Raw genomic sequence first — 27037 nt, 5'->3', positions numbered from 1 at the left:
TTCTGTGATACAAGAAGTTACAGTCAAAGTGCAGCACAAATTTTATTGGTAGTACCCTTCCAAACAGGCTCCTAAAAGCCTCTTCATTTTGTTTGATACTCTTTGGGGGTGGGGAGGTGTCTTTCCCAAATAGTTCACCAACTTTATAGCAACTACAAGATCAGCCCATAGAGTAGCCCAGTCAGAGGCAATGACAGCCAGCTGACAGCAGAGTGGGACAAATTAAAGGAGGAACTCTGTCTTTTGGCTTGTAAAAATTATAAGGCAAAGCCAGGCAGGCAGAGAAACAAGTGACAATTGTGACATTTCCCTCGAGTACTCCTGTGTTGAAAATGACTCACGACTTAGTCAGAGAAAACAATGTCTATAAAAAGGGTTAAACAAATTGCTTAGGAAATGAACTTATCAAAAAGACAGCATTTGACACTGTGTCATACCAGACAACTGCACGAGTGATTTATTTGAGAAGGTCTTTTGTGTCAGATTGCAGTGGGAGAAGTAAAGTGCTAACTTAAAATTTTACATTTTTTTCCAGAGTGGAGAAAGAGGGAAAAAAAAGGAGGAAGAAGAAAGGAAGTCATTGTGTTTCTTCAAAATAGCGAGACTGAGAAAGCTTTAATCTTTTTCTTCTCTCAGGGACTGACTACATGTTTTCTCACCAAGGCTCTTTGGCTTTTTCCCTTGCAGCGATTCGCAGTGACCTATCAACTCTGTAGGTATAATTTAGATCGCTGACTCACTCAACCGCACACTGGCTGGAGCAGGATTGTGTGTCTCCTTCAGCAGCAAGTCTACATGTGTCCCAGGTAATTATACAAACAAATCACATGTAACAATAAAAAATGATAAAATAACATAAAAAAGTCTAGACTTATAGAGTTGTATAATATGAAAGCCAGTAATTCAGATACAATCAGCTTAAGAAATCAGCATGCAATGCCTGAAGAGAAGTTTCTACTGTTAAGTATTAAATCCAATATGGGTTACAAAGCTGTCGTTATCTCACAGTTATGCCAAGAGCAGGTCTGGTGTACCCAGGGACTCCAATGGGTAGCTCAAATCTAAGGGAACCCAGGACTAACTACTTCAAGGATATAAAAGCAAAAAACAGAATCCACTGCAGGGATTAATGTTTTTCCAAAGGTTTATCAGTTATCTATCTGCATAGATTTGGAAAAAAAAAAAAAGGCATTTATTAACACCAGAGAACATTTACTTGTTCTTTGTTCCAAACAGATGAAGCCTTGCAAAATATTTCGACACAGCTCTTCTCAAGAATTCAGTTAACATCAACAATACACAACCAAGTCTTCAGCCTTCCATGAGATCCAGTAAAGCTTAATTCCAGGCTACCAAATACAGAAATTAGCACTTAGAGCTAAGGTTTAGAAAAAAAGTATAAGCATTACCTCACATTTCTAACTGCTGTTTTTGGAGATAGTTTTGCCTTTACTACATGAAAGAACAACAGATGTGCAGTCAGTTTTTAGGAAAAGGTGTTATTCCTCACTCTTATAATGATCAATGTTGACCAATGTAAGCATATTTAATTTACTGAATAATATGGTTTTCTGTTTATCAGCTTCTCTCCATTTTGCCCTGTTTTTGCAGAGTGGCCTTTTTGACCTCTGATTCTCATTTTCCTCTCAGTCAATTCATTACACATTGAGTGTCTTTCAAGAAATTCCCCAGGTAATAACTGGTAGTGCTTAGGAAATAACTCTTCAGGGTCAAGACAGTTCTTTGGGTTCAGTTTTGACAGAGAATTTTATGCTTTGATCCATTTTCTAATTTTCTTCAGAAAAATATGATTGTTCTTAACCACGTGTACGCTTTCCTGTGCACTTGCATACAGTAGTTCTCCATCTACTTTAATGTTGAAAAGGCAGAAAAAGGTTACTCTCCCACGCTTCCAACGTTTCAGCTCAGAGTGTGCCTGAGTTAGACGCACTTTCCCTACACATAGTAACACCCAGCATAGTTGTTCTCCATTGACTTACCTAGTCTCCCTTCAACGTACTTACTGTAGGATTTCATAGACATTAGAAGATTAAAACCACTGAGCATATGCAGTGATTGGACTTAATCTGAAAACTGTCTGTCTTAGGCAGTATTTTTGAATTGCAATTGAAGTGACAAGATCACATGTCAAAAATACAGCTTTAGCATCTACTTTTAAGACTCATATGTGCTCCCTGTTTTCTCTGTCCATTCCACCTAGGATCTGTTGACTTCTCCAGGCTGTCTATATGAATAACTGAACAACCTCAGTGGGGAGGAGTGATGAAGGTGCAAGCCTTGGTTTGTGCCTGTATACAAGGGAGGAGCTGATTTAAAGAGCTCTGTTAACTTTTACTGCAGCATTTTGACCTGACTCTGGACAAAAATTTTATTTCTAAGCTTGGGACTAAGCCAGAAGATTTTAAGATCCCTTTTAAAAACCACCAGATCCCGTTATCAGTTTTTAATCTTCTGATGTTAGTTGCGAGGTGGGTTGCTTTGCATATTCGGCTCGACAAACGAGTCACCGACGCTGATCTCTCTCCCTGTTTCCTGTTTAAGTGACTCTGTTGGATGTCTGCTAGGTAAGACATCTAAGTCTAAGTAAGCAGGATTATTTGGTTTGTTTACTAAGAACAAAGAAAGGATTTTGATTTAATAAACAGATGTGTTACATGTCATGAAACTGAGTAGGTGTTCTCCACATTTCAGTGTTACTATATCTGCATGCCAGGGCCTTTTCTTCTTTCGGTGTCTCACTAATGAGCTGACCCAAGTGTAGTTCCGTCTGTTCACTCCAGATTCATTAATATATATGTATTTTTTTAAATTCTGCAAGAGAGCTATTAGGGGCTTATGGATTTTGAATGTACCTATTTTAATATTCTCTATAATTAAATTAACATTTAATGCCTTTCCTCCAGAACTCCTGATCTGTTGATATGGTTTAGGTGGCTTAAATGAAATACTCCTATTTTGAAATTATTGTCTCCGAGCAGTATTAACATCCTGCGAAATACACAGTAAATTGTCTCATGGATATCCTTTGGCTGGCTTGTCTGGAGACTGAAGAGATTATTTTATGCTTTGTTTATTTTTAAAATTTTAGCAATAGTCTACTGCTTTTGTCTTTTTCATAATAGTGTTGTCTTGCAAATCTGACCATCTTTACAATATTGTCTCCTTTTATGAAGTCTAGTTTACTTCTACTGTCAGCCAGTCTCTGGCATATTTCCTGAGATTACTTTGTTGAGTTGTGCTCCTTTATTCTTTCTACTTCTCTCAAGAAGCACTGTGACTAGAGGACTCACTTCTCTCACACCGACTGGCAGTGCCTACATGGTGCTCGTTTCTGTAGCATTTGCTACTTTCTGCTTTTGCTGTAAGGCTTTTTTCTTTCTTTTAAAATCAATTCTTTTTGTCTTTACCTATTGCACGTCTGGGTCATTCCGCTTTCAAATTCCTCAACTTCATTTAAAACTTCCACTTTGATATTTGAAGAGATCATTAGGAAACTCAGTTTAGATATAAACTCATAAAGATCTATGGTTCAACAGGGAATCTTCTCCCTTTCTGCTTTCTGTCTTTAACATTAGACTTGCAGAGCAACACATCTTATGAACAATGTGTGCAATGATCCTAGGGTTATGCTTCTCCAGAACTATCATTTCCTACGGAGTTTGCATGGGAAAAAATGTTTGAAATTTTCATCCTTCCTTTTGTCAAACAAAATGGCTTGGAAGTACCTCAATAGTCAGGTAAGAACAGGGGATGCGATGAACATGGATTATGCTTGCTTTACTTCAGAGATAAAAACTCAGCCAGTGTGCAAGTCTTTCACAAACAGCTCACAAAACTGCAAGGATCTGTTGTATGAAAACATATGCATTCTTGAAGTTTGTCTCCATCCCACATTCACAGAAATGCTTCACTTTCATAAGAAGTAGCTGAGCATAACCAGTAGCTCTTCCTCTCCTATTACCAAGAAAGAGAGAAGAAGAGAAGCCTCTTCTTCGCTCCAAACCTGTGATGAACAAGCGCAGGGGTAACCAGCACCACCCTCAAGGATGTGCCACGAGATGAAAAGTGCAGGTCCACGTCCTTCTCTGCAGGACATGGGGAAGGTGGTGTTAACGCTCAGTAGATATGAGTTGATAGGGTAGTCACACTCATTAGTCAGGATGAGACAGCCTAGTTATTCAACATTTAACTCTGTGCAACACAGTCTGACCTCAGAATGAGTGTAAGTAGTTCTCGTTTTAAGAAAAACATATATAACTTTCAGTTAACATCTAAAAGGTTGCCAAAGATTGTGATAAAGGAGAGAAAAAGGCATCCAAGTAGAGTCAGGCTGGAGAAGTAATTACAGTTTAAAAACGGAGGATCTGGGCCACCTGCTCCCACAGTCTGTAGGTCTGCCTGCTTGACCCCAAGTGAGATCTCCCCTTTTACTGTGGCTTTAGCTAAATCCAAAGACAGAAGCATAGCAACAGCTAGGAACCTTTAGTAAAGAGCTGTACCTGTTTAACAACAGCAACAAAATAAAACCCAGAAAAATACACAATACAATTTATGCATCTAAAGGGACTAAAAGTCATTTGATAAAAGAAAAGCAGGCTTTCTTTGCTTTATAAGTAAATCTTTCCAAAACTAAAACCTTGGGCTTCTGTAACCCCTCAGGTGAAACCCAACTGTTAAAAAGAGTTTTGACTGTTAAGAAACCGCTTAACTTGATCTTCAGTGAGAACTTGTCTGGGCATTTCACTGGATTTCCTGAAATACCAGAAACAATACTGTAATAACAAGTTTCCTTTGAGGGGTGAAAAAGAAACCTGGGCACACCCTTTATTCAAGCAAGACACTTATTACAATCTATAATAAGGAAAGACTGGTTCGATGAATCGCCTTCAGCCACGATGACAGGTATGAGGCATTGGAAGGCACTTGGTTCTCCTACACACCTGCACACACACACACACACACATGCACACTCACTCTCAACAGCCATCAGACACTCACACATCAGTAAATGCTCAATTTCCCTAACAACGCTTAGAGACTGGCTGCGGAGAGGAGAAAGCATTTTCAGTAATTTCTCTTGCTATTTCACACTAGTTACTGACTGCAAATTATGCAAGAACAAGTTAACTGCACTAACTCTCCAAATTATTACTAGTCACTCAGCAGATCTGACATCCACCCCAGAGGAACACATCAACCTCCTACTGACTGCAAGTGAATGGAGAACTAAGTAGGCACTTATCTGTTCTTTAATCTCTTTCCAGTCAAGACTGATGATCATCTCACAAAATTAAAGGAGAAGATGCTAAACCACTAGATGGGGAAAGAGTGAAGATAGCAAGCAAAAAGGGTCAAAAGAAATACAGGAATCTGATAAAGTCGTGAAAAGAAGCTGACTAAAAGCAATTCCTGTTGAACTTTAAAAACATGTATGTTAATACGTTCATAAGCAGTGCAGCAATGGCTGCTGTGTTCTTGAGAACTACAGGGACCACATCTTGTTTTCACATATCCCTTTAACTAATTAAAAAATCAAAAGCTCTTTTCAGAGCTCAGTATTTTTAATATGCTCAGCTAATGCAATTAACTGTAGAAGAAAGGCATTTCAGTAGAGGCTGCACCTTGTCCATACTGTGAGATCATGCTTTATATTATCATCTATTCTAGATTCCTTTTGTGGGAGAAAAATAAATAAACAAACAAACACCACCCTATTTTCATCCAGTGCAAAGACATGCCTTTGAAAAGGGACATTATAATGAATTTAATTCTCCTAGAGACAACATGTGCAAAGATGTGTTAACATTGCAAGATTTGTCAGACAAAGGTGACTCAGTTTCACCAAGACTGGTGTTAGACTACCTTTGCCGACTGATGATTAATGTTTTCACATCTAAGTCTGGATACAAAGCTAGCAGTTTGAAAGAAAAGACTTGTTACAGGGTCGTTCCTCCGGTTAGCATAGAGGAAAATAGCGTGCAGAATAATAACCCTGAAATACAGTGTTCAGCCACTTTATGTCTCCAATTTTAGAGCTTCATTAAGATTACTTAATGACTATCTTTTGATGGCAATATCATAGAAATAAAAAGGCAATGGCTGCCTTCACAGGTTCATCAAAGCTGAGAAGCATCAAAGGTGAGAAGAGCTGTAGCGTAAAGTTTGTGTTCCAGCTGAGCAGGGAGGCTTTAGTAAATCAGTGTACACAACACTATGTGCTTTTCCAGGAAGGAATTAAATCCATAGTACTCTTGGGGTCAGACTACAAAATTAGAGGAATGCCCTGAACTTAAATAAAACTCTCAAATTAGTGTTCTGCTGTCTAATCTGTAGTCACAGGCATACTAAAGTGAAAAAATCACCTGGCTAACATAAATCCATGAATCCACTCATTTGTGTATAACAGCTTCCCTTTAGGGTATGAAACATAAATATCCTGAATGTGAACCGAGTTGCTCCTTGTGTATTCCATTAATCCCAGAAGAAGTTTATAACGATGAATGAATCAGAGTTATATATAAGACTTGTGGAAGAAATCTGAAATGAAAGAATATTTTGTCATCTGAAGACTTGTTTACGCTAATGTTGTGTTTACATGCATATAGTTTGGTGCTTTGCCTCCGACCAATTTTCTAAGCTTCAGATACACTCCTGAACAGGAGACTGTATGCATACTGATGTTGCCTCTTTTGTATTCTGTGGAATTTAAGAGACCAGAATAGTATTTAAACCATATTCCCCTTTGGACCTTATTTTCTGATAATTGCACACCTCAAAGAGCAGAGGCTGTCTGGCTAATTTGAAGTATGAATAATATTCAAAGTGCCAGGCTTCATACTTAGCTTTTTGGATTTTCCTTTTTAAACTCAGGTCAAATACAGACATCCCCAAGCATTCAAACATTAGTTTTTAATTGTTCAGATGTTTTCAATGCCTGCAAAACATTTTTAATTCTCCGTTATCTTATTAAGGAATTTCAGTGGCAAAGCTCAATATCTTCTTGGCTGAAGGGAAGATGCTGACCTGCTTGTAAATTATTGTGAAGAGGGAAGAAATGTGGAGAGGAGATCTGGGCTGAGAACAGCTACCGAAAATGACACACAATAAGACTGACTGTACTTAGCCATGCCTACTCCCAGAGCTTCTTCTGCTTACACAAATGCATATTGAATCCCAGAACTATACCAAAACTGTTGTAACAACTCACTTAGAGAAGTCCTAATCTCATTTGTAAATTCCCATGCCTTTTAAAACACAAATGGTGTTGTGAATTTATGCATACAGTCCTATTTCCTCACTGCATGGATTCACCTGAAAGTAAAGCGAAGTCTCTGTACGTAGGCTAGTACAAAAGTCTACAGCAAGCTGCAGACCAGAAAAACCATTGCAGATAACATGTCTGCTTAAGCCACAAAACTTGTTTAATCAGATATAAGTAAAATCTGCTAATTGTGCAGTTCATTACTGAGAATGCAAATTATAGTCCACATGCATCAGACATTACCAATCAGGTATGAAAATGGGTGTGGGAATACTTGAAAGAAATTCATTACATGGATGTGATTGCATAATATACCAGTATTCTGTTTATAGGCTGAATAACTGCATGACTGAACTATGTGAAGATGCCTTGGGGCTGGTGTGTAAGGAGCCAAAATTTCAATCAGCATTTAAGCTTCATTTTTCACTTCAAAAAACAATATATTGATTTATCCTTGTTTCCTAGATAAGCCTTTGATTAGAAATGTTAAGATAATATCAGTAAAAATTATTCAAAGTTATGATAATGCAGTACTAAACACGTAGCACTTACCAAGTACAGACAGCTGTAGCTACTTAGCCAAGTACAGACAATACGCTTCAGGTGAACAGAATTCGTTACTTACAGGTAAACGAACATAAACATAAATACAAAAATCCAAGCACACACAAACAGAAATGTTCCTTATGCCTCAAATCAGGCTGTACGCAAGGCTTAGATATGAGCATGTCAGGGTTCACTCTTGTCGAAGGCTGTTTCAAAATGTAATACCTCCCTCCTGATGAACAATAATTACCTTTACCTTCGTTTGTGAGAGAAGCTTTAATACCTCACCTGATCTTATCTTACCAGATGAGTTATAGGCCTATCATGCTCATGAATGAAAGGCAATCATCCCTCTTTACTATTATGAGTCCTGAGCCTGGGAGAACCACACACTTCACTGAGACAAGCAATGAGCTGGGTGACCTTGAAAACCTGCAAAAGCTCTGTGTAGCTTATCTCTTCATTCGCTTTTTCCACTGAACCTGTTCTGCTTGTAATGTCCAGCATAGCACATTCAACTGCAGCTGACTGGAGGGCTAAAGCCTGCTCCCAGCTGGCAAAATCTTACAAACTTGTTATTCCCCAGTTTATTCCAGTATTACAGAACTCCTTGCAGCTCCATGTCTTTGGATTTAAATCTGACTTCTGCAAAAGAGCTCACTGTCCTGAAAATCTGTTTGACTCTTCTAGAGAACAAAAGTCTCGGCAACAACTGACTGGGAAAACTGATTTGAAGAAGGCCTCAGGTTCTCTTAGGAGGACTTTGTGCTATTGTTTTAAGTACACACTTAAAGTAAAACACTTAAAACACACAAAATAAAACACACTTAAATAGCATATTCAATCACCTATCCTCTTGTGCAAAGCTCTTACACAAGTGCAGCCTGGCTGTACACGTTTAATATCTGCAAGTATTAAAGCCTGTAGGTTAGCAAAGGCTATCAGTGTCTAACAGCTCGCAATAATAAAGGTTATCTCCTCTCCTCTCCAAGGTCTCGACAGACTAGGAAATAGAGAGATGCAAGACAGTGGGCTCCAACTTCTCACCTCTGTGTAGTTAGTGAGCTAGCTCTTTCTTGACCCGAGAAGTATGTACTGCTGATATAGATCCATGCGTTCACTGTATCACAACCATGATAAAGCTCCACAGGCCTTAGAGCTCCATAGGCCTGAGGGCAGAGCCCTGTAGATGGGTGTGCCAGAGGAGGGCACGAGCCCCAGAGGACGTGCAGCCCCCCCGCAGCACTCCTAGCCTTGTCAGCACATGAGGTGTGAGAGCAATGGCTCTGCATGCCCGGAACAAAACACTTGAATATGGAAAGGAGGAGGAAAGATAAAAGGGTAACATTCCTTGTGCTTTGCTGAGCTGGGATTGACTCACACTTCTCATAGTTCATGTATTTACCATTGCCTTATCTTTTACATACCATGGACTGTTGAAGAACTCAGGATGGTAAGGTAGCTGGATTCACATTTCTGTGATTCAATGTCCAGGTCTCCAATTTTTAAGATCAAGCGTTTTCCCTGAGGTACTTGGATTTTCTTTTCACAAAGAGTGTAGTTTGGGTATGTCCCAGGATAGTTCTTGGATGCCAGGGTCCCACTGTCTTGATACGTCACCGCGTGCCCACATCCATCCCCTGCAGAAGGAGAAGAAACAATGAAGAAAACCAAAACGTATTCCTCAATAAAAAAATCTGTAATGAAATAAAATCTGTAATAAAATGCTGACCACAAAATCATCTTATATGCACTCTGCCTTCTAAGAAAATGTTTTGTAATGCTCCACCTCAGTTATGCAGTTGTTGGAAAACAGGTAATTAAAATAAATGGAGTCATATTTATCTTGTAAAGCAGTAGAAAAGAGGGTTGGAAACACTCATGAATTAAGATGTATTTGACAGTCCTATATAAACAGTCTTTCTGGTTTTGTTTTACAGCCAAACCCTACCGAAACCTTAAAGACGCAATTTCACATGTAATAGGTAGGATCACTCCTTGAAGAGTTTTCTCTCAATTATCGTTCCGTATTTTATTTCCACAGAAAGAGCCATTAGGGAGAGGGTAACTGAATCATGCATGAAAGCACAGACATGACTTAACTGCATACTATCACAGACCTGACTCATCTTACTTTCCTGATGGTTTTCTTGCTCCACTTGCACAGTGCAAAAAGCACTGGGGACAAGGCAAACACAAAAAGGTGGGACGAGTATTAGCAGCCCTACACACAGGCTACTTCACAGCAGCATGCCTGGAAATATCAGTGCTGCTGCCTCCTTGCTAACAGGTTGAGGGTTGGTGCTTGCCTGCTCTAGCCCGGGAAGAATGCTGCCACTGGCAAAGTTTTTTGTGGCCATGTGTAGGAGTGAGCTCAGCTTTGGGGACTTTCCTTGGTGGAGAAGCATCTGAGGAGCAGCTGCAGCAGAACATATGACAACAGGAAAAGGCACATGGAAATACTGGGGGGATGTGGGGGCTGACATGGAAAACAGGATGCATCCACGGAGGGGAAGGAAGCAGGTATCAGATAAGAGACCTTGACTACTAAAGGAAGCAATTTTTAGTGAACTATTTAAAAGTATACTAGTAATGTGAAATCTATATATTGAAGCTAAAGTCATTTCATTCTGCTGAATCTTTCAAATAATGAAAACTATCTCAACAGTGGAATTGGTGCAATATCTATGTAGCAGTCCTCAGGTTTAGGTCAGTTAGGGCACAGACACTCTTTTCATAGGAGTCTTATATTCTGTTACCCTTTATCACTACAAAATTGATACTAATCCTAAAAGTGTTAAAACAGAGAATCCCAAAGAGCTGGGAATTCATGTTTACTTTACCCAGAATTTTACTTTCAGGGATGTTTTGGTTAAATTGTTTTGACCTGGCCATTTTAATTACTACCTGAATTTCCTTCCACAATCACATGGAGGAACATACTTAAGATTTGGTAAGATTGTTTAAAGGTAAACAACTAGAAATGAAGTATTGATAAGGAAATGTACCATACTGGGGACTGGGGGGAAAGTGGCATGCTGTGCAAAGATAAGCTCCAAGCTATCAAACTTTGACTAACTACTATATAATTACACTGCCATTTCATGCAACTCACTCAACTGCTTTTTCACAGGCAAGAGCATTTATTTTGAAGCTTTACCATTATTTCTAGCTTTGTTGCCTGCTATTTAATTCTGTCAAAGGTTCATGCTTGGAATAGAGGTGAATAGAAGACAGATCCAAAATTGTATCACCACAAAACACATTAAATATGTTTTTTCAGATCTTTATGTTCATATGCTTGAAAAAATAGCTGTTGTTAAAGTTTGTTATCCTAGCTCTATTGATTTTAGAACACATAGGAAAATGCTAAAGATGAAAGGCAAACTGGTCTCTTGAGAAAATCATCTTTTTAATGGAAACTTTCTGCATCAGGAATTAAAATGTAAGAAGCAACACAGCACATAGGCTGTCAAGTTTCTTGATCCAGAGAGAAGTCTGGGGAGGTCCAGGCAGCATAAAAACAGATCACTTCCAGGAGAAAACAGGACAATCCTGCTGCCAGTGTAGCAAAAAAGAGTTGCCCATGGCTTTTTTTTTTTTTTTTTAACCACATTTCTAACTGTAAGCATTTATTTTAATTGGGCTTATGAAAGTAAAGTGACTGCAGTCTGTAGTCTTGGTTTGCTACTTGTACTCATTGGGGAGGGAAAAGGGAAAACAAAAGGAAAAGAAAGTTATACATCCACAGCAGAATGTCATGGGGATGAACTCCTTAGAACTAAAAATCCAGTGTTTGCATTGCCTTCATCTCACTGGGTCACATTCTGGCCTGTGTCACCTCAGTAAAATCCCAAGGATCCTCTATGGTACAACTCTCCTAAAAAAGCTGAAGAGATGTCACTCTCATGGTGAGACGCTGACAACTGTACAGGTCACAGAGCACTGTATTTCTGCAGAAAGTGTACAGGCAAAACTGTAGAGACCTCAGCTTGCCATCCCCCTCTTTCGAGGTTATACAAGGTCTGGTCCCCAGGGAAACTCCCTTCTAAAAATCTGTCTGTGAGTCAGCATTCAAATGTATTAAGACCAGAACATCTTTAGAACTAAGAAAGCGTATTTGCTATTTTCCAACTTTTCACTCGTGCGATGTAGATAGCACAGTCATTCAAGCACTCCAGCTGATGAGAGGCAAGCACAGCATCATCTTGCACCTGTAACATCCCTCACTGCCTCTGCTCTGCCTGCTCCCTCAAAGGAATAGGTCACGGCAAAAGCTCATCTGCCAAAAGAACTGAAGCAATGTCCAAAAAGTCAGGCCAAGTCCTAGTAACTATCCCTTCTGACTCCAGCTCTACATTTTGAATTTCACAGCCGGATTACAAGAGGGAAAAAAAAAGTTACAATGAAATTTACTGGAAAATGCACTCCAGGGAAGGAGTCTGAAGGTATAGGGGCAAGGCAGAATAAAATTCAGGATCTGCTAATTCAAATAGATTTAATGACTAAATGCAGAAAAAAATGTATAATGTATAACTCCACTATAAACCAAAGGCTCAGAAATGGAGGCAAACTGAAAGGAATTCAAGATGTATCCCTGTACTCCTGTTCATATTTTCAAATAAAAAATGTGAATAAGGCTATCATTAGTTTTGTTCTTATTGGTATTTTTTACATGAAATTTTGTTTTTCAGTAGAAATGCATTGGCCAAACCTCAAATACATTGAGTTTTAAATCCAACTGCTTGTCCTTATTAAAACTACAGTTCCAGTTTCTCATGTCACATTCTTTCCTATAGGCACAGCTCTTCTGGCTGGAAAGATGTGTATTTAACCGGTCAGTTCAATGTAGGGTTTCTTGTTAACACCCAGTTTTCATTTAGCTTTGCTTTTGGGTGCTGTTTTCTATCACCCCATCTGGCAAGAAGTTGATGGCCTTGCCTCAGACATCCAGGTTTCATTGCTTCCCACTGGACTCGAGATAAGCAAAATATTTGAGCACAAGGTATTCAGCAGCCAGAAAGTCTAAACATGCTTAGATTTAATAAAATCTCTCCTCAGCACCAGAAGTTACTAAAAGCACATCAAACATGCTTTGTAAACTGTGTTCCCACGGGCATTTGAATCGAGATCAAGATCGCAGCCTCTGGATTGAGGGCGCCCGCCTGTTGGCCTACGCTCAGGTTGTACAAAAGATCACACAACGTTGGAATTAAGACTGTTTACCATGAAGATAAAAATAGTCTCCTGTGGGAGATGATGGAAATACCTCCCCCAGGACTGGGAGGCACAACCAGCACCTTCTGCTGCAGAAGCAGGTCCCCCTGCTTGCCCTTTGCCTTTGCTGAGAGTAACGCGTACGTGTAAAATCCAGCCTCGGCTCCCCCAGAGGACATCAAGACGTGGGCCACGCTACCTCTGTGGAGAGGGCGAGGGGATGTGCTGATGGGTGGTAGCATTTCTTCCACTTGGATGCCTGCATGGTGGATGTGCGTGGGACAAGGTGAAGGGAGTATCCCCAGGGAAGCCATGTCTGGGCTGGGCCTGGCCATGGTGGCCGGCTCATGAGCAGGAGGGTCCCCTGCCCCAGAGGGACATCAGTGATGAAACCCGTGCTCATGAATGAGACCCAGCACCATGAGCTGCCCCAGGAACTGTGGCTGGGAAGGGGATGCCTTTCACTAAATGGTGGCAGTCCCAGAAGCAGCAGAGCTGAAGAGCTCTGAAAATAACACCGGTTCCTCACGGCACCTTCCTGCCATCCTAAATCACCTGGATGCCTCCCTGCTCCTGTCTCTTCCCAAAGGCCAGCTTGTGGGCTGAGCCCCTCTTGCCCCTGGGCTTACCCACCCGTGGCCCACACACACAGGAGGTGCACACAGTGCCTTTGTCCATGGGCTCGGAGCACTGCCCCCTGCACTAGGGAAGAGGTTACTGTTCTCAAATGCCTGCTGTAGGAAGGTTTCATGCGCTGCAGCTTTTATTGAACGATGTTTATACCGCCAACTACAAAATCGTTACAAGGCATGATATCAAAGCATGTTTTCAGAAGCGCTGCTACAATGTCCTGGCAGAAAACAGCTGCCTTTTTCATCCTTCTGATTCACATTCACTAAGCAATTAATAACCGGCTTGGCCTCGCTCCAGTGCTAAATACGTTCTATTCCCAAGCGTGCTCAGGCACACGGCTGGGCCCGCATGCTCCGCCGCCCCTCTGGGCGCAAAAATTTCTCTCCCGGTTACTGACTCCCAATGCCACCCTGCCCTTGGCTGCCTTCTCACCGCAATGAAGACCCCCAAACCAGCCTTATTTCCCTCTCTGCCTCATCTCTCCCTGTCTGGCTGCCTGCCTTTTCCGCCTTCACAGAGATGCTCGGGGCAAATTGAGCACCATCTCCCCACCTTCCCCTGCCCATATGGAGTCCTGGGTGCAGAGCTGCTGGCCTGTCCTCTTCCTTCCCATTCCTCCTGCTCCTGAGAGCATGGAGCTTCTCTGCCAGTTCCTATATTCCGGGTTCAGCCAAAAATCAGCATTTTCTGAAGAGCTACAGCCTGTAGCAGCCAAAGCAAAGAAAATGTCACTGAACTGAGCACGGGGCTTTGTCGATAATCCCCACATGGAGACATGAGATTCAGCTCATCTTCCATGTTGCTTTCCCTGAGGTAATAACCCCAACTTATTAAAAGATGCAGTAATAACTGTCAAGAAAGAGTTCTGTGCCCATGTTTGAAAGATTTGAGTTATGCATAAAAGCAGATGAATATCTAAATAAGAAATCAAATCTTTCCAGTCAGACCTGTGCCCTCCCTGATCACATGGGATAGGAGAAAAGACCAGGAGAAAAACAAGATTTGTTGCCAGATGCCACCCAAACCACTGATGCAGTCTTAACAACATATTAATTTTCCATACATCTGCTACGACCGTTGTCACTTACAGAAGCATGCACACTGCAAATGAAAGTGGGTTTGTGCTTTCACCACTCTGTGAGTGATCAAGTGAGGCTCGGAGTTAAGCACTTCACCTCTAACCTCTCCACCAACAAACCTGAGTGAGGAGTGCTAGCTCTTTACTGGGCCGTTACAATGGAAGAGAGAGGTCACCACAGAATCAAGACCTAAACCTGTCACTTTTCCAGAGAACAACAAAAATCTCAGACCTCTTTGCTTTTCCTGGCAATGGGCTCAAGCGGCTAACAAAAACACAGGGCAACATCGTGGGCCTGAGGCATTTCTGTGTGGGTGAGCATCGCCAGCCCTCCACACTGCCTCCCTGGTGGCGTTGACACCCAGATGCCATTGACGCCAGTGGAGCAGCTGGCTGAGTCCTGTCTGCAAAAAAGTATATAAAAATCCACAGCAGTGTTTTCTTTTTTTCAGAAGTCCAGCTTCAGATTCTTCACAGCATTTTGTGGAGACTGCAAAGAGAATTTCAAATGATGAAAGAAACTACGGGAAATTAAGGCAAGTCTATAATCATCTGAAAAAACAATGACCGCAATCTTCCATGGCCTTTAAATCAGTCTTAATCTTTTCAAGGAAAGAAATCCCCCGCTTTGCAGTATGCCCTATTGCAGATGGAATAATAAATATGGTGTAAACTTTTTCTTTGAATTGCATTCTCATTTGTTTGACTCCATAGGGTCCCCAGGAAACATTTTAACCCCTGTGCTGCAGCTGTCCCTCACAACACTCATTTTGCTGCCAAAGCTAACCAAGCGGGAGGTGGGGAGTGCTGGGAGGGGGGCTGAGGGCAGGAAGGGAAGGTAGAGCAGCAGAAGAAACAAAGGAACATTGTAGAGTGCTGATTTCGTAGCCCAAATTATTTACTTACTGACTTCAAAGGGATGCAAAAGGAGAAGGAGGTCAAACAAACCACAGCGTGTTTTTCCCTCCTCCTCACAGACATTATTTACTGTAATGTCTCTCTTAAAGTAGGAATGAGAATGCAGCAAATGATCTCAAATTGGTTCCACAGCAGTTCTATAAATCACAGAATCCTCCCATGCGCCCAGCTGTGATCGCCCCCCCAGGCATTTGGCAGTGGCTAGGGGCTGGCTTTCCCCTTGGCTTTCCTGCAACCAGCCTCGGGGGATGCCCTGTCTCAGACATGTAAGAAGTCATTCTGGTAACCAGTTGGATTGCCATCATCAAGTATATTTAAAAAACAACAACAACAAAACTGACAACCATTTTTATATTCCTTATATAACAAAGTAGCTTCCAACCATATTACCATTTTTCAAAATTAGGTAGTTTTTTTAGCAACAGTTAGCAGTAGCTAGGGAAATCCTTATAGCTGTGCTGACCTACATGGCAGTACTTCAATGGATTGCCACAAACAACGTGGGCAGCCTTTACTACCCCAGAAAGCTCTCACATTTGCAGAAGTTTGCAGAGATGAAAGTCTCTCAAGACCGGAGCTTTCATTTATTTAGCTGCTAAAATGTAAAAAGAAAGCAGAAATCTCCTTTTGAGCAATTTCTTCTATCAACAGGAAACCATTTTTCAGTAAAGAGGCAACTTTATACTTAGCATTCAGGCTCGCAACCTTAACAAGGAATAGAATAAGTTTCACTTAAACTAACACAAATGTGAACTAGAAACTCACACGCTGAAACCCTTCCAGTTTCTCTGTATACATGAAGATTTGATTACTTTTGTCACTTAAACAATTAACTTTCTGGAGACCAGCCATGTCCTCTGAATATACATCTTGGGTACTTGTGTCATGATGAAGCCTAGCACTACCTGGCTACAACTATGCATGAGAGTAAGTGACAAGAAAACTCAGATTACCCTAGAAATTACAGTACCAGAAAGAGAAAACTGCAGCTACAGCCTTGATAGTGCCTTTCCTATAAATTATTTATGAAGACGCAGGATTAAGAAGTTGCTGCATTCCGTAAAGAACAAGATCGTGCAACATGTAAGGGACAAGGTTTATACAAAAATTAAAATAGCATCATACAGTTCTCTTGCTTTGCTTCTATCGAATACTCAGAAGTAGTAGCAAAAGAGGCTTGCCTTTGCTTTTCAGGACGACTATCTGGTTCCATCACAATCTGTGAAAGACAAACAGTACCAGAGTACATGTCAAAAATAAGCATGTTTTAGTCACTGCTTCCAGGACTTAGGCAGTGTACCCAAATGTAGTCCTACAGAGAAGCGAGTTTCAGCACTGGAATTTGCTTTTCAGCATTCTAAATACAGCAATCTTGAGCCTGTGGGTGTGAGAAACTTCTCTATGCCTTTTAACTGCTGCAACAAAAAAGATTTTTACTTATTTATTTATTTATTCACTGCATAGCTGCATATAATATTTATCAATGCCTTTCTTTTACGAATGTGGCATATTGCTGTGACTCATCACCTCAACACTTTATTACACTGTGAGTTTTGGGGAACAGATGTGAGAATGGATCTACATATTTATGGATGCTTCAGGGGAATCACAAGTGTAGGGTTCCATTTTTCAAGATAGAAGTTGGTTTTTTATTTCCCAACAAACATCTGCCCACCTGAAAATACATGGACCCCACATTAAAGTGTCCATCCTCAAATGCAGAGATGCTGAGAAGGCACAAGCACTTGGTTCACTGCCCAAGCACTGGTTGTAGCTGCACACTGAGAAGGAACCTCGGAGGACTGTTAGTAAGTGGGAATGTGGTCATGCTCCTCCACCAGCCACTCATGTAGAGTGGACCTTGGGGAAGCTCCAGGACTGTAATGGCTATGGGGAATAAATATCCCACAAGCAGGCATTTATTTCCTATCCCTCTGCCCACAATACTGCAGCAGTGCAGCAGGGACAAAGTGGGAAACGGAGCTCCCACTACCCCATGCTGGCCCCACTGGGTTTGGTGGGGCTCTTCTACTATCAGGGCACCTTCTCTGATTCCCCTAACGTGGGGCAAATATGCAGTTGGATTTCTATTAAGGGCTTTTCAGGCAAAGTAGGAAATGCTAATCTTAACTGAGAGACATATCATATATATGCAAATTGGTTGCTCTACTTTCTCCATCTGTTTTTTTTTTTTTTTTTCTCCTAGGTTTTTCTCTTTGCTATGCTTTACTGGAGATTAACTTACAGTATATTGCACTGAACTAGGACTGTGTGGGAAACATATGCTGCAAGCTCAGGGCCAAACTCGAATATTGGGTAGCACAGAAATAGGAATATTCACAGCCATGGTAAGTACTGGCAAACCCACAGGGACAGGAAACTCGGAGACACCAGGTTAAAAAGAGGCTGAAGCAGAGCTGTTCCAGTTAAGGTAGCAGGTGGGAAGGCAAGATTTCACAACAACTTTAATTTGGGTAAGAGCAAATGTCTGAACGTGATAGGACGAAACCCCACCACCACCACCTTTTGTTTTTAATATGCAGCTCCCTTGTTAGTGTGATACAAGCCAGGAAAGACTGATATTTATCATTGATTAAGGTGGGTCGATTTTCTTAAAATCATACCTGTCCTGACTTACTAGCACAATCACACATTCACTTCCTTTTGCTTGTATGACTAGATTGAATATGTGATTTGTTGTGATATGTGATTGAAAGGACAACAGAAAGCACACTACTTCTGTCAAAGCAAATTATGTAAATCCTACTTTATCCACGAGGTATAAGTTACTAAATATCTCAAGAGAAAATTGGTTTGTGAGGGAAAATAATTGCCATTTATTCACAAGACTCAATTTTCTGCTTTGCCTTTTGACTTGTTTAACTTACAGGAAACCAGCTCTTTCTACCATAATTATTGCATTCAAACAGTAAGTGGTCCCCTACAACTCTAGCAGAAATGGCAGCAAAACTGAACTAAGACACATCTACGATCAAAGATGTACATCAGGCTTCTGACCTGGAGCACTGAAGGTGAGAAACGTTTTCTTTCAGCATTCCCATGCTACTAGCCTGCCTGATACTCATCATCAAGGCATTAACCAGAACGGTACACTCAGCATCTCAGTAAAACATGAAATGTTGTGGTCTCCCTGGTTTGCTGTGGTTACATCTAGTTGGTGTGAACTGTATTTCAAATTTTAAACATAAAAATTTTACCAGCCATGGTATTATGTAAGTACTACATTACTGGTTGTGACACTGTGTATGAACCACAGCACCATTTCTTCCACTTTCAGTCTTCTGTGACTTGTTAATATGAGATTGTGTAAAATGTATTTGCAAATAGAAGTGAAAAACAATGCACAAGAGAGTGTTTTTATACCACTCTGTGTACACTACTTACACTGCAACTCCATATTTTCTTTTTATTTGACTGGATTTTTTTTTATTTATGCATTTATTTTTGATTAGCCCCAGTCTTGTTCTCCTGTTTTCAAACAGTGTATGGCAGAAAGGTACGCAATTTTTCACTCACCTTAAGAGTGAATACTTCAGTGCAACTGCTCAGACACTAATTTATTTTGATAAAACATTATTTTGCTTTCCACCCAGAGAACAAAGGGAACTAATTTCTTCTAAAAAAGAGGAGATTCATTTTCAAAGCACAAGCATTAGCACTTGCTGAAAATCAGTAAGTTCTCAGGTACGTGTTTTATGGACAAGTTTAACTATACTTCTTCTACCTGTGATAAAATACTAATAGATCAGCAAAAGCTGACTCCTTGGGCTTGAAAATGTTGACAGTTCTGACTGCCCAGGTTCTCATCATTCGTGACGCAACACTTCATATTACAGCTTACCTGCAGAAATTCTGTTTTAAAACACTCAGTGTGGGCACACAGACTATGGCTCCAAGGCATTTCAACTTTAATTCTTCCTTCCCTGACATGGAAAGCGTGGGATAATACAAAACCCTGGCTTTGGGAGCAAGCTGAGACAATGTGGATGGAGGGCAATGTCTCTGGTGTTAGCTCTGGAACTTGCTGCTAAATCCTCCCAGTGGAGGGGCACCCTCAGGATCTTTGAATTTACTTCACAGGTTTGGATATATTTTTTCATACTCAGAGGATAAAATTGACTAATTTTTTATTCCAAGCTTGTTTTGCAAAGGAAGAATGTCTGACTGTTAAGTCAAAGCAATCCTCCACCACGGTACTGGTATGGCACCTGAGTAAAATAGATGTCAGTGGTTTCAAGAAGCTGCACGTTTCTACTCTGTGCAGCTGCAACAACAAGGCTCAGCCACGTAACAAAGTGATTCTGTTTGGATAGATGAAGAAACCCACCTATGTTTCCAGTGTTTTGAGGTCTCTCCTTACTACTCCATGAAGAAAAGGTTTGTTTCATTTCTTACAGGACACATGGGCCTTTGTATAGCACGAGAGATCACATCCAGAACTCCCCATGTGTTTTTGTAATTTGAAATAAAGCAAATAAACACAATTTTTATTCAGTAGACATGAACATCTGGAAGATGACATCAACATGACTTCCAACTGTAATGTCAAAGCGTTAGACTGAAATCCAATACTGTTGAACAATTTGCGGTGGGAATGCCAGAAACTTGAACATCGCAGATTAAAACTGTGATGGAAACAAGGTTTCTGCGGCAGCTGAGGGAAGGAGCAACATTTTGGAGCTCTGCTAAAGGTGGGGTGGAGGAATAATACAACAAACTTGTAACTGCCTGATGAAATTACTACAATTACAGTAGCAGCTTGAGCCTAAATGTGATACTAAATACCAAAACAAAGAACCTGCTCTGGAGGAAGCTATGGATCTGCCTTTCTAGCTTTGACCTGCTCTGCCTTCCCCATTTATTCTCCTGTCTTTCTTCAGGGTGTTTAAAAACACCTTTACTGGAGCTCCTTGGAGATGAGCAGAGAGAATATGGGCTGAATGGGCTTGTGCTTTCCTCTGCCTACGCAGAGCAGCGGCGTGGGGCTGTTGTACAGGCAGCTGCTGCGGCCAGGCAGCAACCCCATCCCACCAGGGAAATGGAAATAACGAGCAAGGTCGCTCTGAGACTGGAAGTGCTAGTCAGCAAGGATGAGAAAGTCCCATCACCACCAAACTAAACCTTTCTATCTTGGAAGGAAACTCCTGAGAGGCGTGTCCTAGCTCTTTCTAAAGAAGAGGCAGGCAAAGAGGGAATGCTTACCTTTCTAGTAGTGCTCTCAGCTCGTGGGCTTAATTACACAGCATAAAAAATTCTAACTACTGGCAGCCTCCCTATGTGCAAGTGTCTAGTAGACCTCGGAAACATGGCTTTAGCATTCACACATTTTTCACAGACAAAACGGGTTTAATTAGATAATTCATAATTTTTGCTTTCAGAATAAATGAAGATATCTTCATACTCTTAAAATTAGTCAAGACATTACTTTTTTTTTTTTTTTAATTTAACATATTATTATTTTTATTTTAACATCACTAGTGGATTGTCCCAGTTTGAAGTTTCCTAATCCCAGTGGTAATTCTAATTAAGCCTTCTGGGGAAGCTGTGTGCTTATTCTTATGCACTGCTATTAAGATTTTTTTTTATTTATTTTTCTTTTTTATTGCAGATAGTTGGGATCCAATGCCATTCCACTGAATTCAGTCAGAAGGATTTTATTTTGATTTTGTCTGGCTTGTTTTGTTCTTAACAGATGGTGCAAACCCATGTGTTGACGAGTACATGCCACAGGAGAGCATCTGATACGATATAGCCAGCCCCAAACCTCCAGCAATGTCTACACTGAGGACTTCAGCGCACACCACCAGTCAGGAGCACGCTTCTCAGCATGGTGTGTTGTCTCAGGTGAACTTTCTAAACTGTCATACTTCTGGTGCCCAAAATGGCTTTGAGAAGGTACCTCAGCTATCTCTATGTAGTGTAAGCATCCTCAAACATGGTGTTTTTAAAGCTATTTTTTACTGTGCAAAACACATAGCTCCAGTGGACTATAGGTGGCATGGTCTCATAAATACAAATTAATGTATTTTTGCATATGCAAATCAACATATAATTTGTATGAAATATTATTCAACAGCCATGCATGTTATGTGCATGTGCAGATAGCTCAGGGAAGAGCTTTCCCAAGGCATCTTTTTCCTCCCTCCTTTGCCAGTGAGACTCCCAGAGGCCTCCCTGTCTCTGATTTCATTTGAAATATGTCCTCTGGTAACCTAAAGAGAAGTACATATAAAGGGCTTACAGCTATTTATAGCAAAGCCTGTGCAACTAAAAACATGGCAGTTTTCATGTAGTGGGTATACACAGCACTTATGAACTGCAACCGGAAAACTGTTGCCTCCGTCTTCAGCGATTCTAGTCAGCATTCACAACGTGACACAGAGGGAGCCAAGGAAGGAAGTAGACATAAGGACAAAATGCAAACAAACTGAAAAATTTACCAATCGGTTATATGTAGAAACTGTGGAGGGTGTGGGGTGTGTGCATACAAGAAAGATTCATCTTTATCTGCATTGCAAACTGCTGGAAATGGGTATGCAGACTGGATTAGCATTATCACACCAATATTCTTCAGTACGTGTTTTGTGCAAGTCCCTGAGAACAGGCATATTCTCTCATAATTACTGCATACACTGTTACCACATTAAGTAACAGCCTTGACTCAAAAGCCTACTGCCCCTAAGTTCTCCCAATTTATGCGAAAAAGCTGAGCATTGGCTGCAACCGTCAACAGACCCAGAAACACTGCAACCAAAGTTCACATTTGGATGCTGATCTGCAAATCCCACATTAGCTAGTGTCACTGTCGTGCCTTATTTGATGTGAAAATAAATGAGTTATACCAAGAGTGGTGGCTTCAGTCTTGCTCTTAATAGAGTGAAATCCCCCTTGCCTATATGCCTTCCTACAAATAACCAACCCACAGATTGGTTTTAAATCCAACTGGCCAGAATTTGCTTAAGAAATGTAATAGAAGATTACTTAAAACTCTGAAGAAGGAAGACTCAGATTTGACTCTGATTTAAGTACCTGCTGCCCAAAATTACATCTTTCAGTCTCCTGCTCAGTGAGACCAGAAGACTGGAGAATGGTGAAAGGCAAAGGTAACATGTTGAGATCTGCCTCCCTTCTACCTTGGTCTTGACCTGCTGGAAGGAGACCTTGAGAAGGGACACCAGGACATGGTTGTGTGAGGCTGGGCAGGTAGGGAACAAGGTATAATCTGTGGTTGTCAGCAAAGAACTGGCAAGTGAAACCACAAGAGAAGTCAAGATCAGCATACAGCATAATTAAAATGTGCTTATTTTCTCTTTTATTATAAATCCCACAGTTATTTTATCACTCATGCACAGTCATAGGTATGACATTTGTCCCCAGGTAAGATGTACTAAGCTCACAAATATGTTTTAATTAAAAGCAGTTCCCTAATCACTTGGCCTTTCCTGTCATCAGTCTATGAACAACAAAATGCTGTGTTTCATAGATGTCCTCAGACAATGTACATCTTTAACATGAGCAGAAAAAGAGCTGACACAGAGGCTCTGCACAGTCACCTCAGTATGAGCTACACTATGAAGCAACAATGTCGCAATGAAAAAGGGGCCTTTCCCCAATTTAAGACTTAAAAGAACAGAAGATATGATGGCAGCTTCATCCCTGTTTTGTAGCATCCCTCAGGATAGACTGAAAAGACACGTGAACTTGTTATCTGTAGGTTCTGGTCAGGAAAAAAAGCAGATTGCACAGCCAGTTCATTAGATGACAGAAAACTGCGCTACTTTATTTAATATATATATATATTTAAATGAATATATTTAAACTGGTGCATCTGTCTGTGAACCAGCTGGTGGGAGACACCAGTGGTGACAAGATTCAGAATTAGCTGAAACTCAGGCCTGATTCACTCTGGCACTTCTCGTGCTCCATTACAACTTTTAAGTCAAGTCAAGAAGCTTGTGTAACAGGAAGTTTGTCTCCACTTATCCTTATCTCCTCTCTCCACTGGTGCGGCTGCAGAACACTTAGCCCCTAATTTATAGGGCAATATCAATAAACAAACAAGTAGAATAATGCCCCCCCCTAAGGAGAAAGGGAAGATTTGGGTCAAAATCTCTTCCGCTCTCTAGACACGGGGCAGGCTATCTTGTAAAACTGAGTTTAGCAATACGTTTTACCTGGTTGTCTTAGGACTTGTGTTTCTGTGCTGTTGGTTTGATAGTAGAAACATTTTGAACGTAAGAAACAACGTAGGCGCCTTTACCACCCAGTTTTGGAATACAGACAAGGAGTTGGAGTCATGCTTAATTGCTGCTTAAGTGCCACTGCATGCACTAAAACCCCCAGAAATCTCAGCAAACTTACTGACTCTCCAAATGACTTTGTCCTTGAGGTCATCATGACAAAACATCGGTGCAAGAGGAGGCAAAAAAAACACACCACCACAACAGAACATGGATGGATAGAGGGGAAGTTTTTTGTTCCATCCCTGTTTCCCAGAACATATCAAATTGGAGTCTCAAAATCAGGAAATATATATTGAGGATAGAACAGCAAAGTTTCAAGAGGAAAAAAAAAAAAAGCTATTGCATGAAGCTGATAAGTGGAAAGGTCACTCTGCTCATACCAATTTTTCCCTTCAGTGGAGATTTGTATCAGAAATCCCCACTACTAGGAAGTTAGGGGAAAAAAAAGGTATAAATCAGCATAAACAAAATGCTTTGTGGCAGTGCCTGGATGCTACGCTAACCCACAGCACCGGGTGTTGGAATTTGCAGCCAGATTTGATACGGGGACTATCGGTTTACCTGAAATGTGCTGTCAGGCTCATTACTACGCCTAACTTCCAGCACTAACTATTTTAGCAGTAGCTGGCAGTGAACTCCTCTAAGATGGATGCACCGGGCCGGGCAGTGCCACAGCCAGGAGCTCGCAATTCCCCCGCAGCAAAAGCCAGCCGTCCTCGCAATTCACACAAGAAGCCCAACTGCGAGCCGCACGCAAACAGAGGGCAAACAGAGCAGCTCCCGGGCCCTCGTTTCACCAAGCTGCGGGATCCCAGCGAAATCCCAGCCAAACTTTGTCTCGGCCAGAGCAGGCGCTGCTCTTCCCTGCGAGGCTGCAGGTGAGCAGCCCGGGCTGCGGGGCGGGGGCAGCCGGCACCGGGAATGGGCTCCGGCCCCTGCAGCAGCCCCATCCCCATCTTCATCCCCATCCTCATCCTCATCCCATCCCATCCCCGCCGTCAGTGCCAGATCAGAGCCGGTGCCGAGCCCGGGCGCCCCCGGGGCCGCAGGCGCCGCGCCTCCAACTTGCCGGGGACTTTTCCCCGCTGCCGTGACTTCGGGAAAAGAAAAGAAGAGGAGACCCACGAGGAACCCCCCCCCCGACTAACGGAGGACGAGGGAAGCGGGAGGACGCGCTCGCCCTCAGGCCGGTTACCGCCGTAATCTCGCAGCTCCTCAGAGCGGGGATAAAGGCGGCGGGGATTAACCGGGTCAGCTGCGCGCAGCCCACGGTCCCCCCCGGACCCCCGGCGCCCCCTGGACCCTCTCCCCGGGGCGAAGGCAGCTGCCAGCTCCCGGGAGGGGGGCGAACACCCCCGGCCGCCCCTTGCCCCCGGACTCACCCAGCTTCTCCGCCCGCAGCCAGAGCGGGGCCGAGGCTCCCAGCAGCAGCGAGAACAGCAGCGAGGGGGCGGTCCGCGCCCCCCCGGCGGGGCTCATGGCTCCGGCACAACTTCCCCGCTTCCCTCCCGCTCCTTTCTCTTCCTCTCCTCCTCCTCCTCCTCCACCTCCTCCTCCTCCTCCTCCTAGCCGGGGCGGCCCCGGGGCCGGCCCGCCTGTCCGCCGAGGTGGGCGGCCGCCCCCCCGCATCCCTCTGCCGCAGGTGCTGAGCAGGAGCAGGGGCCGCCCGGGTGCCCCCCCCCGAGCCGCGCTGCAGCGCTGCCGCCGTCTGCCCGGGCTGGGGGTGGAGAGAGGAAGCGGGAGAAGGGGCAGCGCCGCCCTTCCCATCGGGCTGCCGCCTCCTCCTCCTCCTCCTCCTCCTCCTCCTCCTCCTCCTCCTCCTCCTCCCGCCAGCCCCGCTGCCCCCTCCCGGGGCTGCTTCTCCCCCCTGCCGGTGCTTTTCGCCGCCTACAAGCTAACCCCCCCCGACCTGCCCGGCCCCAGGGGGGGACCTGTGGCACAGGTGGGGGGCGGCCCCGTGCGCTGCTGAGGCGGCTGCTGGCCCCCCAGAAGCAGCCCACTTGCAACCCACCTGGAGTCCTAGACAGCCGGTGGTTACTAGCTCCTACAGTACTTTAGGGAAGGTCAAGCCTATAACCTTTATACCAGCTGAGCTCGTGTTTCGCAAATGGTAGTGTCTGTTTTTTAACTTCCTAACTGGCGCGTTATACATATGTTACCAGGCACGTTTTTTACCCAGTACATTACATTCTTATATACATGAATTTAACACAGATTTTTAGTACTCAAGACTTACCCCTTCCTTACAAAGGAGGGTTTGAAGTCTAGACTTAAACATTAGACCTGGCGCAAGGCAGAGTGTTCATGACTGCAGCAATTTTGAAGAATTCTCACTGGACCTCATCAGCGAGTGCCAGCGTTGGGGTGGCTGAACCATGGAGGCTGTGGTGGGTGCCTCGCCTAGAGGAGCTGAAGGCTGAGAGAATTTGGAAGAGGGCTGTGTTCATGTGGATGCAAGGGGCCTGTTCCTGGATTCGTCTTGCAGATCATCAGGAACAGATCCATACAAATGAGAGAGATTATGGATGGAAAGGGGCAAGAAAGCCCAACTCTGTGACAGCCTCAAGTCTGAACTGAAAAATAACACAGAACTGGTAAACCCGGTAATGCAGAATTGAGCAGCCTGGTCTAGTGGGAGGTGTCCCTGCCCATGGCAGGGGGTTGGAACAGGATGGCCTTTAAGGTCCCTTCTAACCCAAACCAATCTGTGGTCCTATGATTCTAAAACCATTGTGGTTATAGAAAATAGCTTCTCCTATACCAAATATTGTTTTAAAACCTACGGATGAGACTCAACAGAATGAAAACACCAGGGAGAGGAAACAAATAACACAGTGATACATCCTCTGCAGCATCTACTTTTGAATGAGTTGCAGTTACTGAAAAGCAATATAACAACATCCTAGCATACATTGGTTTATATCAGTTTTGGTGGGCCATCAAAACCAGTGACTCACACATGGATTTGTACTGGGAATTACACTGATTTGCATTCCATCGACTGAGAGCTAGAATATGTTCTTTCATAATAGGGCCAGGCTTTAGTTGCAATTATATTTGTTAAGTGCTATGACAAATATATGCAAAAAACCACCCTGC

The 27037-nt window shown here is 42.5% G+C and overlaps 1 protein-coding gene across 3 annotated transcripts in view; it reads right to left on the bottom strand.

Annotated features, from left to right (window-relative positions):
* DCBLD1 (discoidin, CUB and LCCL domain containing 1) overlaps positions 1-25658 on the bottom strand; it is a 48816-nt gene extending 23158 nt beyond the window's left edge. Inside the window, exons 1-2 of one of the 3 annotated variants that reach the window (XM_035538984.2) lie at positions 25321-25658; positions 9256-9468 (exon numbers count right to left, since the gene is read on the bottom strand). In XM_035538984.2, coding sequence (XP_035394877.2) covers positions 9256-9468; positions 25321-25567 — 460 coding nt within the window. In that variant the 5' untranslated portion in view covers positions 25568-25658. The remainder of the gene's footprint in view (positions 1-9255; positions 9469-25320) is intronic. The other 2 variants (XM_035538983.2, XM_035538985.2) reach the window with 2 other exon arrangements.
* Positions 25659-27037: the final 1379 nt, after the last annotated feature.

This window comes from Cygnus atratus, chromosome 3, assembly GCF_013377495.2.
Source record: "Cygnus atratus isolate AKBS03 ecotype Queensland, Australia chromosome 3, CAtr_DNAZoo_HiC_assembly, whole genome shotgun sequence".
In the NCBI taxonomy this organism is placed as follows: Eukaryota; Metazoa; Chordata; class Aves; order Anseriformes; family Anatidae; genus Cygnus; species Cygnus atratus.
This window is presented reverse-complemented; position numbering and strand designations above follow the sequence as displayed.